Genomic DNA, 15,260 nt, shown 5'->3' with positions numbered 1-15,260 from the left:
GAGGAGGTCTGCCAAGCTGTTTACTATCTGTTGGGCAGGGGAGCAGGCGTGCACTCGTAAGTACCCTGAGATGGTTCAGGGAACACTGTGCTTTTGGAGTCCTAGGTTTCATTCTCAGCTCTGTTCTTAGCTGCTCTCTGGCCTTGGACAAGGAAAGAGATCTCCGTTTCCACATCTGTTAAATGGTTATAATAATGCCCACCCTGTCTGCCCCACAGTCCTGTTTCGAGTTCCAGAAGAGAACTGAGGAGATGTTCTGTAAGTGTGAGGTCGGGGCAGATGTGGACGGCATCGTTATGGGGGGATGGAGTGGTCTAGGCACTGCTGAGCCTGAAGGGCAGGGGAAAAAGGGCGGGAAGAAGCTGGAAGGACAGCACCACCCCACACACAAGCTCCACACACCCATCCCCGAGGATCTGGCCTCTGCCCACTGCTGGCCAAGAAACCCCTCTGTTGTCCAAGTGAGGATGACAGGGGAGGGGGCATGCAGCCATGCACAGGGGCTGGAGTCAGCCTCTGGTGTGTCTTGAGATCGCCCTCGCAGAGCCTTGGCCTCATCCCCTGCCCTTGGCCTTGGAAGCTCTCCTGAGACCTCTCGCTGACCCCAGGGCACACCCCGTGTCCCTGGCCTCAGCCCAGTAAACAGCATGAGTGAGTTTCTCCCCCAGGCCTCTGGCCTAGCAGAGCTAGCTGTGTCCAGAGCAGTCACACTCCCAACACACTCCCTCCACACACATACATGCCCACACTGCCTGCACACTCAGAAGCACCACACCATGTGCATCACACGTGCAAATACCCCACACATATGCCACGAACTGCACATTCCACACACACTCTACACGTCCCCCACAAACTTCACACACACAGCCTATGTGCACACACCTGCCCATGCACACCACACGCACACACACACACACACACACACACCTACACTGGTCTCTATCCCATATCACACCCCCTACCCGGCTCCCCACACTGCTGCAGGAGTGCTTTTTCTCAAACATAAATGTGGCTACTTTCTTGTTTAAACTCCTTTCCATCAAGTGGCTGTCCAGAGCCTTCAGGCTAGCATTCTAGCCCCTGCCAAAGCTGTTGAGGCCCACCATGCAGGTATCTCCACCCTCCTGCCCCCTCAGCTGGTCTGGACCACTGGCCTGTCCCCCTCTCCCAGCTCCTCCTGCCCCTGGCTTGTCCATCCTCCATCCTCTCCAGAGAATGTACCTGCTTCATAGTCCATGTGAGAATCGTATTCCCTCTCCTGACCCCTGTTCAGAGCCCACCCCTCCTATAAAGACTCCCTTGACTTCCCCAGGTGGAATGCTGCCTTTGGGGAGCAACTTGCATCCTGTGTCTGCCTCCGCTGCCAGGCAGATGATCTTCTCACGGTCACTATATATGCAGCCCTGGGTCCCAGCACGGGGTATGTGCTCAGTGAACACCAGGTATGTGGTACTCATCCTCTCATCCTCCCAACAGATCAAAGTAGAAAACCAGCACGACTACCAGGACATCACCAGCATGGTGGCTATGGCCAAAACCTATGCCACCACCGAGGCCTTCATTGACTCCAAGTATGACATCCGCATCCAGAAAATTGGATCCAACTACAAAGCGTACATGTGAGTCCCTGGGCAGGGGCAGGGGCTGGGAGGCTGGAAGGAAGGGTAGGAGCAGAGTGTGAGAGAAACCAAGACTAAATCCCATGGCAGAGACCCCATAGGGACATCTTATCTTCCCTTTCCGTCTCCATTACTTCCTTTCATCTCTAGTTAGCACAGAGGAAGGCTGCTGTTCCATCATGGCTTATTCCAGGGCAAAAATCTGTCTACCTAAATGAAGGCCATTTCCCCCAGAGAAAGACTGTTGGCCTCTTTCCAAGTATATAGGGGATGTATGTCACAGGAGACATACATAGAAGGGACACTTGGGGACACATCATGGGTGGCCTTGAGTGCCTTGCTGAGGATTTGGGATTTTCTTCTCTTCCCTTCTGAGCAGAGAAGTGTCATGACCTGACCTGTAACCATGAAAGGAAGGCTCTGGGGCTATGGGCTGCAAAAGGGTTTCTCTGGGGCTAATCAGATCAGGTAGGAGATTACACCAGATTTCTTCACCTGCAAGCAGTAAAAACCACATCTGACTAATATGGTGGGATGTTTTTAAAGGGAATTTATTAGAAACCCATGGATGATCAGAAACTTAAAAAAACTAATCCCAAATTACCAATTTCAGAAATATTGGGATTCAGGGCAGCCCCAGGAATCTGGGTAATATGCAGAAGTAATAGACAATCTTCGTGCCACCCCATTAGGAAGGGAATCTACTGTAATCATTTTCAGGGCTTAACTCAAGATTACGATTCCATGGAAACAGTGCTGATTAGTCCAACGGTGGTCACATGATTATCAGAAGACGGCAGATGATCAGTATAGAGAGTCCCACCAAGACAGCATGCAACACAGGCAGGGCCATTTTCCAGTGGAGATAGAGGTTATGTGACTAAAAGAAAAGGGATGAATGCCAGAAAATTCATCACACATTCAATCCAGGGGTGGTTCAAGCAGATGGTGACTCATGCTGGAGCTGTGGTTACAAGGATGAGTGGGAGCTCTTGACTGCATGGAGGCCTCGGTCTTTTCTGCTCCAAGGCCTCTCTGTCTTACTTTGGAATAGTGCTGGTTCCACTTGAAATGATGAGACTCCAGAGAGGCAAAAAGTGCCTGGTCTCCAAGCCTGGATGGAGTGCTGATTGCATGGTTCCACCTTTGAAGACTGCAACAGATGGTTCTGGACAGTTGGAAAATCTCTCTATGTGCTTCTGTGTGGTGGAGCTGTGCTCTAGGTCAGGGTCAGCAAACCACAGCCCACAGGCCAAGTCTAGCTCCCACCTGTCTCAGTAAGTAAGGTTGAGTTGATCACAGCCATACATCTCCATTTCTGTATTATCTAGGGTTACTTTTGCTCTACCTGGATTGCTTAGACTGGAGGTTGGCAACTTTTTTTTCTGTAAGTGGCCAGATGGTCATTTTAGGCTCTGCAGGCCTCACAGTTTCGGCTGCAACCACTCCACTCTGCCACTGCCTGGAAAACTGTAGAAAATGCAGTCCGTTGACCTACAAGGAAATATGCCCAGGAAAGGGATGGAGCCAAGGAATACTTCTGGCCTGTCTTGCCAACCATTCTCCCACCCATGAGCCAGGCCAGACCTGTGGCTGCTCTCAGATGCCTTCAGGGCGATAAAGTCACCTCCCCACACCCATAACCCCTCGGAGTCGGAGAACATTCTAGTGCATGGTCCAACACATTCCTGAGGCCTCCACCATCCCTCATGATATCATTTCCCTCCTCTCCTCATTGTTAACGTTTCCACTTGACATTGACGACACCTTGTCCCAGTTTCTCTTCTTGAGGATTACCTCATTGCCGCATTCTTTATGCTGAGCCTTTCTGTCCTGACAGCTCCAATTTGTCATTAGTTATGGCGTTTCCTGGACCCTGCATTGGCCCACGTCCGAGGGAAGGGGTTCGTGTCAGACCTCAGTGTAGAACGCCCTCTCCACCCATGACCGTTCAACGTCCTTTCTGGCCCACTTCCTGCCCTGTACTCAGGCCTTTGTGCTTGTTGCTACTGAGTGTCATTGTGTCTAAGTCCTCTCAGCAGACAGAGCTGGGAAATAAATGTGTGTGTCTCAACCCGTGTATACACACGTCTATAATTATTTCTCTCTATATATCCGTCTATAGCTAAAGCTAAAGAGTACATATTGATGTGTCAGACTTTCAACTAGTACTCGGTTTTCAACATGATTCACTTTAGCCTTCCCAAGTTGCTTATCTGTAACTTTCCACTCCCAACAGGGAAAAAACCTGGCTTCCCCCATCCTCCATCCACATACTTCTTTGTTCAATCCCAGCACATACGTATAGTTGCAGAACTGTCAAGCTGTAGCCCCATGAGAAACAAATTTACCAACTATGGTAGAGGACTTACATATGGTTTCTTCTGTTCTTAGGCACCCAGTCTCCACTAATTTCCAAAGTTAGTTAGGTCAGCACCTTTCCCCTCACCCCTGCCCTCTTCAACAAGGGGATCAGCATCAAACCTGTCATAAACATAGATCCCATTGTCACAGCCTACATTCCATCCTGCATTCAAGCAGCTGCGTCATGTTTGGGCCAGTCAACTTTTTTCCCCAAACCTGTGATCGGCTCTGCCATGGAGAGTCATGGTTAAGAGCACAGAGTTTCTCAGATACGGTTTGGTGGCTTCTGCCATTCAATGGGACTGATGATAATAATAATGTCCATCTTGTTAGGTTTTTTGAGACTGAAGCCTGTGTTTATAAAGCTTTTAGACCCATGTCTCAGACATAGAAAGCACTCACTAAATATCAGCTCTCTCTATCATTATCTTCTTGGAAGGAGACCAATCTAGCTTGTGCTCCTGCTGTTTCTGGCATTAGAATGCTTTCTTTTCTCATCTACACTTACTGAAAAATAATAGTAGCACCCACTGTACTAAGAGATTTATGAGAATCTTTCCTTTAATCCACATGATGCCCTATAAGCATGGTACTAAAATGGTTCCTATTTACTAATGAGAAAATACTCAGAAATGTTGTCCATGGTATACTAGGAAACACTACAACCAGGGTTCAAACTCGTACCTGTCTGACTCAAGTCAGTTCTTACCTTCCCTTGTCACCATACAGATCCCACTCTACCATATCCTACTCATCCTTCCAGGTACATCTCAGTCACTACCTTCTGGGGTCACATAAAGTGTCTAAAAAGTTGTTTCCCCAGAATGCCTCACACCTCATGTGTACTGCTAACCCTACCATGCCTATGTTCTGGTTTTAGGCTAGTCTACCCTTTAAGGTAGTGAACAGCTGGAGGAGGGGGGTCATCTCTGCACACTCAGATTAGTCCTGTAGTCAGGACATAGGGTGGCCTGATGATTGTTTGCCAAATTGAATTTAATTGCATTGAGTTGAACTGAACTGAACTGAACCAACTGAAGCTTATCAATGTCACTTTAACCTTTATGGCTCCTGTTGGCCACCTGGTCTCAGCATCTGCTATCCTCAGATACATTGTATTTTCTCTTTTAGAAAGACATTTGATAGCACTGGTTCACCCTTGAAGCTCAATCACATGCCTTTCCTTGGTCATGAAACAGATCACTTTATCACTTCCATTTTGCTTAAAGCCATTCAGTCTTTGCTGAGTCCAGATATGCCACTGGATATATTTGTCTGTATTTCTCTTCAGCATACACAACCCCTTACCTAGTAAGTTGTTGCCTGGAACCTGCTACCTGCCAGGAACCCTTGGACACTAGAGGTACAGAGGGACGAGTCAAACATGCTCCCTGCCCTCAGGGAAGTCAGCACACTAAAGCGGTCATTGCAACTGAGATGAGCATTTCTAAACATTGGTAGAATGTAGTATAGGGGGTTCTTATTGGGGAAGTGTAATGGCACCCCACTCCAGTACTCTTGCCTGGAAAATCCGATGGATGGAGGAGCCTGGTGGGCTGCAGTCCACGGGGTCGCTAAGAATCAGACACGACTGAGCGACTTCACTTTCACTTTTCACTTTCATGCATTGGAGGAGGAAATGGCAACCCACTCCAGTGTTCTTGCCTGGAGAATCCCAGGGATGGGGGAGACTGGTGGGCTGCTGTCTCTGGGGTCGCACAGAGTCAGACACAACTGAAGCGACTTAGCAGCAGCAGCAGCAGTAGCAGCACGTCAGAAAGTCGCATTTTCAGATGAAACTTGAAAGATGAGTAGGACTTAGGGAGACAAGGATGGAGATGAAGACTGTATCAGGCAAAGGGGAAAAGTGTATGGAGGCCTATACACAGGAAAAAATCCATGGGCTTTGGAGCACCTGAAGGGAGGTCAGCTGTTGCTGGAGCAGAAAAAGCAAGGGAACTGAGAGGGTGATGAGGCAGACAGAGACAGAAGGCCTTCCTGCTCTTCACCATGAAAAGGCAGTCACTTCTCGCCATTGGTTATTTTTCCTACATTCTAGTGCTCAAAAAAGATTCCAGAGTCACCAGGGGCTATACTACCCTAGTTCTAAAAAAAACCAGGCGGCCATTTGAAGGATTTAATCTGATAGTGTAGGCATTCATTAAATTCAATTTTACATTTCAAAGGTGGCTTAGGAAAAGATACATAAGACCCAAGAAATAAGACAATCAACATAAAGGGAAATAAAAACACAAAAAATAAATCTGAAGACAGGATGCTTATCTAAGAATACACGTCATAGTGGGCTTCCCAGGTGACGCTCATAGTAAGGAACCCACCTGCCAATGCAGGAGGCATAAGAGACATGGGTTCGATCCCTGGGTCAGGAAGATCCCCTGGAGAAGGAAATGGCAACCCACTCTAGTATTCTTGCCTGAAGAATCCCATGGACATAGGAGCCTGGCAGGCTACAGTCCATAGGATAGCAAAGAGTCCAACATGACTGAAGCAACTTAGAACAATGTAAGCCAGATATTTGAATCAGAGCCACCAAACAGCCAAAGCAAAAAGGAAAGCAGATCAGTGGCAAGCATCCCTACTTTCCTCACTGTGTCGTTTGTTCTGGTACAGGAGAACCTCCATCTCTGGAAACTGGAAGGCCAACACAGGCTCTGCCATGCTGGAGCAGGTGGCCATGACAGAGAGGTAAGTGGTAACGGAGGTGCTTAGGGATGGGTACCAGCCACAGGGGGAGGTAGACAGGGATACAAGGATCCTGTAATGAATGCCGTCTCACACTTTGGCCAGCGTCTCACCGCCCACAGAGCACTTTCCTAGGCATGATCTACTTTACTGCCCATAATAGCCTTCAGGGCATGTTTTACAACAACCTCATTTTACAGATGGGGAAGATGGTTCAGAGGGAGAGCGTGGCTTGTCCAAGTCACAGAACTGATCAATGGCAGAGATAAAACTAAAACCTTGACATCTTGACTCTACGTCCGGGGGTCTTTGTGGCCCTGCCAGTTGCTGCAGGAAGAGAGCAGGAAGTCCTCGCCAGTCTCTTCTGCTCTTGACAGCTGTATGGAAGCATCCCATTAGGGTACCAGGGCTCCCACCTGGAGCGTCCACTCCTCTCTCAGATGTAGTCCTGTCTCAGCATGAGGAGGGAGAGGTCAATTTCCTGTGAATCATGAATGCGGCAGACAGGCACACTGGTTGAAAGTTCGTCCCTTTAAACAACACCTGTGAGCCATCTTCACCTGAAGAAGGGCCAGCCACCTGCTTTTGAAGCCAGCAGCACACACATCCCTTGCTGAGTGCCCAGTGACCTCTGCGTGCAAGCCTTCAGTGACAATGGGCAAGGCATGGGCTTTGGGGTCAGAAAGGTCTGTTCAGTGAACATGTATTGAGTAACTACTGCATGCCATGTATGCTGAGCACTAAAGAGGTCCAGACGAAAAGACCCAACCCTTCCCTTCAAGAACTCTGTATCAGTTGCAAGTTTCAGAAAATGGATTAGTTGGAGCCAAAGGGGATTTACTGGCTTGTGGCAATGGAAACTTCAGAGGTGCAGCTCCAGGTAGGTCTTTAGAACTTATTCTACCCACCCACTCCAGTACTCTTGCCTAGAGAATTCCATGGACAGAGGAGCCTGGTGGGCTACAGTCCATGGGGTCACAAAGAGTCGGACACGACTGAGACTTTCACTTTCACTGCCAACTTCAGTCCAGCTTTCTTCCATGTTGGCTTCATTCCGGTCAGCTCACTCATATAGTGATCCAAAGTGGCCCCAGGCTTACAGCTTAACTGTGTCGAGTCCAGCAGAAAGAAGATGTCTTTCCCAACCATTTCAATCAAAGCCTGGAGTTGAGCCTTATTCACTGATAGGCCTGACTTAAGTCACATGACCATCATGGAGCCCATCACTATGACCCAGAAAGCAGCAGCACTGTAATCAGGTACTCCTGTGTCACGTCTCGGCCCCGAGAGAGTGAAGTGGGGCCACCGTGCGACAGTAACACGGACTGAGACTTGGGGGAGGGATGTAACACGGTTCCTGCCCTTGTGGAACTCCCCGTCCAGGGCTCTAAGCTGAGGAAACAGCATGAATTAAAGTGAGTGGTCCTGCCTCCTCCAGAGCTGTGTTACACAGGTTGACTACCCTTTCTGAACTTCTTCAGCTGTAGATTGGAGGTAATGCACCCAAGCCAGAGGGCTGATGAGAAAGAGATCTTCAGTGGCAGGGAGTGCACTGGAAATAGTGGTCTCCTTCCCTTCCCGCCAGTCCCAGGTGCCGCCCCCAAGGTGGGTGCCCACCTGTGCTCTCCAGTCTCAGGAGTTGTGCTCGTTCCCTGGCACAACTGCACCCCCTGGTCTGGGGGAGTGACAGCCTTCCCCCAGTGGGCATTCAAGGGGCAGTCGTGGCCCTTTTCTCCACCACCTTTCCAGAACGTAAGCCCAGCCTTTCCCCGGGCCTCGCACGCTGCTCAGAGGTGTCTCCAGCAGGTCATTATCTCCCTGGCTCTGCTCAGTTCCAGGCCCCATGGGCCATTCCTTGCTGTGGGAGTGGGGCTGCTCAGGCCTGGAATCCACTTTCCCTTCTGCAAATTCATGGTCAGTAGCCTCAGTGCCTCAAGGGGACTTAGCAGCAGAGATGAGAGAGCCAGCTCTGAGAGCACTTCAGCTCATTCCAGGCCTTATGGCTCAGAGACACAAATAGATCTCTGAGCAGGCGTGTCCCATGTGACCCTGGAGGGTGGGGAGAAAAGCAAGAACATTGACACAAAGTCCCCTGTTACTCCAAATCCAGCCACCACGAAGGAAGCCAAGCACAAGGCTGGGAAGATACAACCATCCCCTTGTTGCAGGGTCAGAGTCCAGCACTGAGATCTTCTGCAAAGCAAACGGACCCTACAGCCATCAAGTGGCTGGAAAGGGAACAAAAGCAGCAGGTCCAGAGGGCCAGGCCCCCGGGCCAGTCTGGAGAAGCCTGGCAGGCTCCTCTGCCTGCGTGCCCCAGGCAAGGGGGAGAATACACCCTTTGTCCCCGCAGGCTGGGCCTGGGAGGGATTTCTGGGGCCCTTCAAGCAGTTTTCCCAAGGGAAAAGGACTTCAAGAGCAGCTGGGGTCCAGGACAGCTCCAGCTGGGAGCAGGACAAGCTCCTCAGTACTGGGGGGCCAGCAAAGTCCTGGGGAGGGAAGGAGGTCAGGTCTCTGAGATCACCCCAGCTCCCCTCACCCCTCCGCCCATCCTGCCTGTCGCCTGCCTGCCTAGCTCCCTGTCTCGCCCTCTGCGTGTCTCTCTCTGTCCCTCTGCATCTCTGCCTTTCTTTTTACTTGTTGTCTCTCCCACCGCCTCTGTCTCTCTGCCTCTCTGTCTCTCGTGCATCTCTGTCTCTTACGTCTTCCTGTCTCTCTCCATCTCTGAATGGATGTGTTTGTGCGTATGTCCCTGTCTGTCTCCTGGCCTGTTTTTTCTGTGGGTGTCTCTCTGGGTCTCTCCTTCCCCCTGTCTCTGCATCTCTCGCCGTCTGCTTCCCGCTCCTGCCCCCTGTCCGGCATACTCACTGTCTGTCCATCCCTGCAGGTACAGGCTGTGGGTGGACAGCTGCTCGGAGATGTTCGGTGGCCTGGACATCTGTGCTGTCAAGGCTGTCCACAGCAAAGATGGCAGAGATTACATCATAGAGGTGAGCGATGGAGCAGGAGTTCCCCCTGGCCGGAACCAGGCCCCTGGGCAGGCATTCCAGAGGGAAGGAGTCCAAGTGTGACCTCCCGTGTGGTCAGCTGTGTCTTAGGTCAGGGCTGGGGCACAAGCAGCCTAGGCCTCAGGGAGTGGCTCCCAGAGGCTTCTCACCCACTGCCCTCACGTACCCCCATCCACCCTCTTGGCTGCATCTTTGTGCCCAGGGGTCCTGCCCTGGACTTTGATGACTTTGGGCATGAGGTTTGACAACCTTCCAACACTTGTGGCCCTAACAGTAGGGGAAGGGCACTGGGCCAAGAGTTGGCAAAATTCTGTCCCCTCCAGTCTGTTAAATTTTCTTCGTGTCCAAGCGGATGAAGAGGATCCACTTCCACAGTCACCGTGCAGAGTCCATCATCTGTTCAATCAACAAACATGTATTAGGGGCTCCCATGGGCCTGGTGTGGGGCAGTTCTGGAGACAGAGTCCCGAACAAGACGCGTATGGAGTGTGCCGGCTGGCAGGGAGGATGGCGCACTAGCCACTGCGGGGCACTGATGGCTGGGAACGGGGTGAGAACGGGGGGAAATGTATGAGAGAGGTTCAGAGGGCTCAGAGTTCCAGAATCTCTCCCTCAGCCTTCCTGCATCTCACAGGCCAACAAGCCCCTGCTGCCCTCCAGAGCTGTCACCTGTGGGTCCCTGTGGGCCTCCCATTCCCCTGCCCACCCCCATGACTTCCTCCCCAGGCCTCCCTCAATCCCACAGTCCTCCTCCCACGCCATGGCGCCCCTGTGTCTCTCCTGACCTCACAGCTCCCCCTCCCCTCCTAACCCTTTCCTGGCCCCCGCCAGGGCCCATGGCTCTCCGTGGCTTCCCCTGAAAAGGCTGCGCTGGCTCAGAGTTCTCTCCTCAGTGTCACGTCTCTATGCTCACACACCCCCACCAGTCCCTCCAGTACTTCCCTTCTGTGGCCTTCTCCTCACACCACAGCAGAGGGGGTGGTGCTGACACACGGCCAAAACACGTGAGGGAGCGCCCTGCGGCTGCCCCCTCCCCTGGGTGTGGGCAGTTAATGGGAAGCACATGGCTGGGATGACCGCGAGAGCCGGCTAGTGCTCCAGCCCCGCGTGCCTGCACCCCTCCCAGGACCCACAGTGAGCCAGGACCAGTGACTGGAGGGCTGGGAGCCCTGCTGGTCTCCTCCTGCCATGCCAGGAAGGCATTCCTCCCACCCTGGCCCCTAGACTGGCCAGCTCGGAGGTGGAGGGGAGGGAGTCCGGGGTGGGCACAGCCCCTCTGCCCACTCTTGCCCCAAGGAAGGCCCGGTAACTTCCAAAGATGAGTTACCAACTATATTAGCAAGTTCAGTCCTGCTCTAGAAAACAACTCTCAGGAGTTCCTGCAGTCCAGTGGATAAGACTCCATGCTTCCAATGCAAGGGATGTGGGTTTGATCCCTGTGGCACAGTCAAAAAAAAACTCTCCCCTCAAGTCCAGTGGCCACCATACCTGAAATCCCCACAGCAGCCCCTTCTTGGGGGACACTGCAGGGGCCAGGAGCGGAACCACCATCCTGCACACTTGCTTCTGAGTCAGACCCAGGCTGCTCCCTGGAGGAATGAGGTGCCCACCTTCCTGAGGATGCCTAGGCACTTCAGATCCATGCCCAGGGCACTGCATCTCCTGAATCCCTCCCTGGCCCTCCTGCCTCTGTATCTCCTCATGGGACCACCAGACATGAACTCAGCTTTGACACACACGTGGTCACTGATTCATTCACCCATTCATTCATTCACTGTTCAGCTCCTCCTCCGGACACCAGCCCCCCAGATGGGGATACGGCCGTGAGCAGGGTAGCAGGGACTCTGCTCTGGAGCTTCCATTCAGAGAGGGGCCTGCAGTCAGCAGATTAAGGACTCTGGGGCTGCTTCCCCCTCCCTTCTGTGAGTTTAGTTCCTTCTCTCTCAGTTTAGCATTATCTCTGCCCCGAGAGCTCCTGCCTCTCTGAGTTTCCTCAACTTTCACTCTTAGGAAACAAAAGTTTGTACCTGTGGGCCCAGGCTCCATGCCTCCAGACATTCAGAGGGTCAGGGATGAAAGACCTTCCACATCTGAAAAGAAAAATTGTGGGTTTGGACTTTTAAAAAACAAGAAAACAACTTCTCAAAAATGTTTTGGGGGGAAAGAATGGCTTTTCAGACTTCTTTTTCCTCTCTCAGAAACATTACAGAGTTGTTTCCCTTGCTTTTTGGTTTAGAGTGGGGTCAAGGGAGATAGGGAACTTTTTACCAGGAAGATAAAAGGTATTTTAAAAAACAAAGACAGGATCTAAAAATACTGATTTCTTTAGCCACCTCTGTGGTAAGAAAATAAAATTTGTGTGACATGTGAAGATCCTCACAGTGAAATACTCAGGGGAAAGACCCTTGAACTTGTCCTCCATGACTTGTCCAGGGAATGACATTGCTCACTGGAAAAATGCTTCCCTGGGGAGACCAGAGCGTCCACTTCCTTTAGCTGTGTCCACCGTGGGGACTGCAAAATGCTCTGACCTCAGGTTCATTGTGGCGGCTGTTTTCCACTGTAGGGAACATAGGAAACAGAAACCAGAACAAAAAAGGAGTGGGCAGGCAGGGTCAGGAAGAGAAAGGCCAGAGCTGTGCACACTCAGACGCCACAGTCATAACTCAGCTCAGCCCACGTTGACTGAGAGACTGACTGTCCTTGTGCCGGGCAATGGGATCCAGAAAGCCAAGGACCCAGGCCCAACCCACAGGAAGCTCAATTTGCTAATACAATCTGCGTTCACATTCTTGAGTTTGCTTTTCAGCTTCCCAGCCATAATAGGGCTTCCCTGGTGGCTCAGTGGTAAAGAATCCACCTGCAATGCAGGAGACACGGGTATGATCCCTGGATCAGGAAGATCCCCTGCAGAAGGAAATGGCTACTCACTCCAATATTCTTTCTTGGCAAATCCCACGGACAGAGGAGCCCGGCAGGCTACAGTCCATGGGGTTGCAAAGAGTTGGGCATGACTTAGCAACCAAACAGCAACAACTATAGTAGGCGCTTTAGATTAATGGGCTCCTAAAAGTCCCAGATGCAAGGGTCTTCGCAGCTGCCCAATCCCCTCAGGTTATAGTTGAGGAAAACAACAGGCCCACAGATGAGAAGTGAGCTGCCAAGATCATACCATGAGTCCCTAGAAGAACCAGAGCCTGGAAGCCAGGTCTCCGGTTCCCAGTTCTTACTCAGAGCTGTTTGGCGATTGTTGAGATGTAGAAGGAGTGCTCACTGTCCTGGAACTTGCTACTTCTCTGACCCTCAGCTTTCCCATCAGGATAAGAACAGTAATGGTACTATCTCAAAGAGATACTCTGAGATTTATGTGAGATCTCCACCCAGTGCTGCGAACAGCACCTGGCACCTAGTAAAACCATACAGCACTTACTAGTATCCTTATCGATAAAAGCAGGACTTGTCCTTCCATTCAGCAGGTACTTATCAAGGGCACACCTGTCTGGACACAGGGCCCATCCCCAAGCCAGGGGCTCACAATCTGGTTGGAGAGACACACATAAACAGGAGATGGTGAGACAACCAAAGCAAGGATGGCAGGAGTGCCAAAAAGGCTTCGCAGAGGAAGGACCAGCTAGATATTCCTGACAGATGAGAAGGGCTAGCCAGGTAGAGAGTGGGCAGAGTTAATGACCTGCCCAGGGACCTGGATGGGAGACAGAACCTGGTGAGTCCAGAGCTTGGGAAAAGGGGAAACCAGATGGAGAATTAGATGGCGGTGAGCTGGGAAAACAGGCTGGATTCCTATAGCTGGGGAGGAGACAGAGAGCCCACCAAGGCCCCACCCTCCACCAACCCACCCAAGACCTTCTACCTCTGTCCATGCCTAGGGAACCACCTGGATCATTGGCCTACATGGCTTTGAGCAAGCCCCTTCCCATCTCTGGGCCTTGGTTTCTCCATCTGCCAAGAGTGGATGCACAAATGTGATCACTCGGCATGCATGCATGCCAAGTCACTTGTCGTGTCTGACTCTTTACGACCCCATGGACTGTAACCCACCAGGCTCTTCCGTCCATGGAATTCTCCAGGCAAGAATACTGGAGTGGGTTGCCATGCCCTCCTCCAGGAGATCTTCCCCACCCAGGGATCGAACTCGCATCTCTTATATCCCCTGCATTGGCAGACAGGTTCTTTACCAGCAGCACCACCTGGGAAGCCCCTGATCTCTCAAGGCCCCTCACATTACAAGTGTGCCTCCTTTGAGAAGCAGCCTTCTCCTTGTGGAAGAAATTTCTCTGCAGTTTATTCTGCTAGAGTCCCGGAGAACAGGCCTCGCCTCTTCCCTCTTCTCTCCGAACCTTGAGTTGACTCCAACCCATGTCATTTTTTGATCATAATTGAGCCCCTTCCTTCACTGCTTCCGGCTTTGTGGAAAACCTTGACCTTGGGCCAAAGTTCAAGAAGCTGGCCCCAATCCTCGATAGGGGCCAAGGTGGGAAAGGAGGGGGCAGAGACCAGCTCCCCAAAGAAAAGAGCAGAAAAGGTCAGCAAAGGCTCCCCACCCTTGGTCACATGTCTGAGGCCCAGCAAATGCAGACTGAATTGAACTGAGTCCAGGGAGTTGATTTAGACTGAACTGCGGGAAATTGGCTGTCTCCACAGGGGTCATTTCCAACTGAGGTGCTGGGCTGGGGATTTGCATGGAGAACACTGCCATCTAGTGTTCACTTCTGTCCTGAGGCCTGCGCCCACCTTCCTGGGACGCACTGCTCAGCTGCCAGGCTCCCCTGGCATGAAGCTCCTTCAGGACTCCTTTCTCGCCCGCAGGTGATGGACAGCTCAATGCCCCTGATTGGCGAGCACGTGGAAGAGGACAAGCAGCTGATGGCCGACCTTGTCATCTCCAAAATGAGCCAACTCCTGATGCCAGGGGGCATGGTATCCTCGCCCCTGAGGCCTTGGGTAAGAGAGTGTACAGGCATGAGAGATACTTGGCCGTCTGGGAGGGGGTGCCCTGATCCAGAGGAGATGCACCCAGGGAGGAACCAACTTGGGGAGAAAGAACTTGGGTGTGGGTGGGGCTGGGCTTGGGGGAGAGTTTGTACCCCTGCTCCTGACAGGGACATTTGGGAGGCTCTATGGGGCCCTTCCTCTCTCTGCCACCCTGGAGAGAAAAACATGGTCTCAACTGGGCTTTGAGTGTCCGCAGCTGTCCCGTCTGTGCCCTCCATCCCGGGCCTGAGTGGTGAGCAGGTGTGTGTGTGTGTGCACGCGCACGCACACTCATGCCCACATGTACACACACGCCCTTTGTGTGCTCCCCGGGCACTGGCCAACAGGGACTCTTGCGTCTTCCGTTTCCTCATCTTCCAGCCTCTTCACACTGACACAGAGCTCCTGTCTTCCCTGATCCTCACCATGGGGGTTACCAGATGATTCTCCAAAGAATTTGCTAGATCTCCAGCTTTCTGGAAAAGCAAGTCTCAAAACTTAATCCCCCCTTCCCCCCTCAAAACAAATCTGTGATAACAGATGTCAGAAAGATGCTTGTTCTCAAGAAGGC

General features: G+C 51.7%; 1 protein-coding gene across 1 annotated transcript in view; it reads left to right on the top strand.

Annotated features, from left to right (window-relative positions):
* Nucleotides 1-15,260, top strand: part of SYN3 (synapsin III) — a 448,396-nt gene that overhangs the window by 419,552 nt on the left and 13,584 nt on the right. The window contains exons 7-10 of the mRNA XM_052641399.1: nucleotides 1,480-1,622; nucleotides 6,618-6,692; nucleotides 9,577-9,679; nucleotides 14,525-14,659. Coding sequence (XP_052497359.1) covers nucleotides 1,480-1,622; nucleotides 6,618-6,692; nucleotides 9,577-9,679; nucleotides 14,525-14,659 — 456 coding nt within the window. The remainder of the gene's footprint in view (nucleotides 1-1,479; nucleotides 1,623-6,617; nucleotides 6,693-9,576; nucleotides 9,680-14,524; nucleotides 14,660-15,260) is intronic.

This window comes from Budorcas taxicolor, chromosome 5, assembly GCF_023091745.1.
Source record: "Budorcas taxicolor isolate Tak-1 chromosome 5, Takin1.1, whole genome shotgun sequence".
Lineage (NCBI taxonomy): Eukaryota > Metazoa > Chordata > Mammalia > Artiodactyla > Bovidae > Budorcas > Budorcas taxicolor.
Note: the sequence above shows the minus strand (reverse complement) of the source record. Positions and strands in the feature narration are given on the sequence as shown.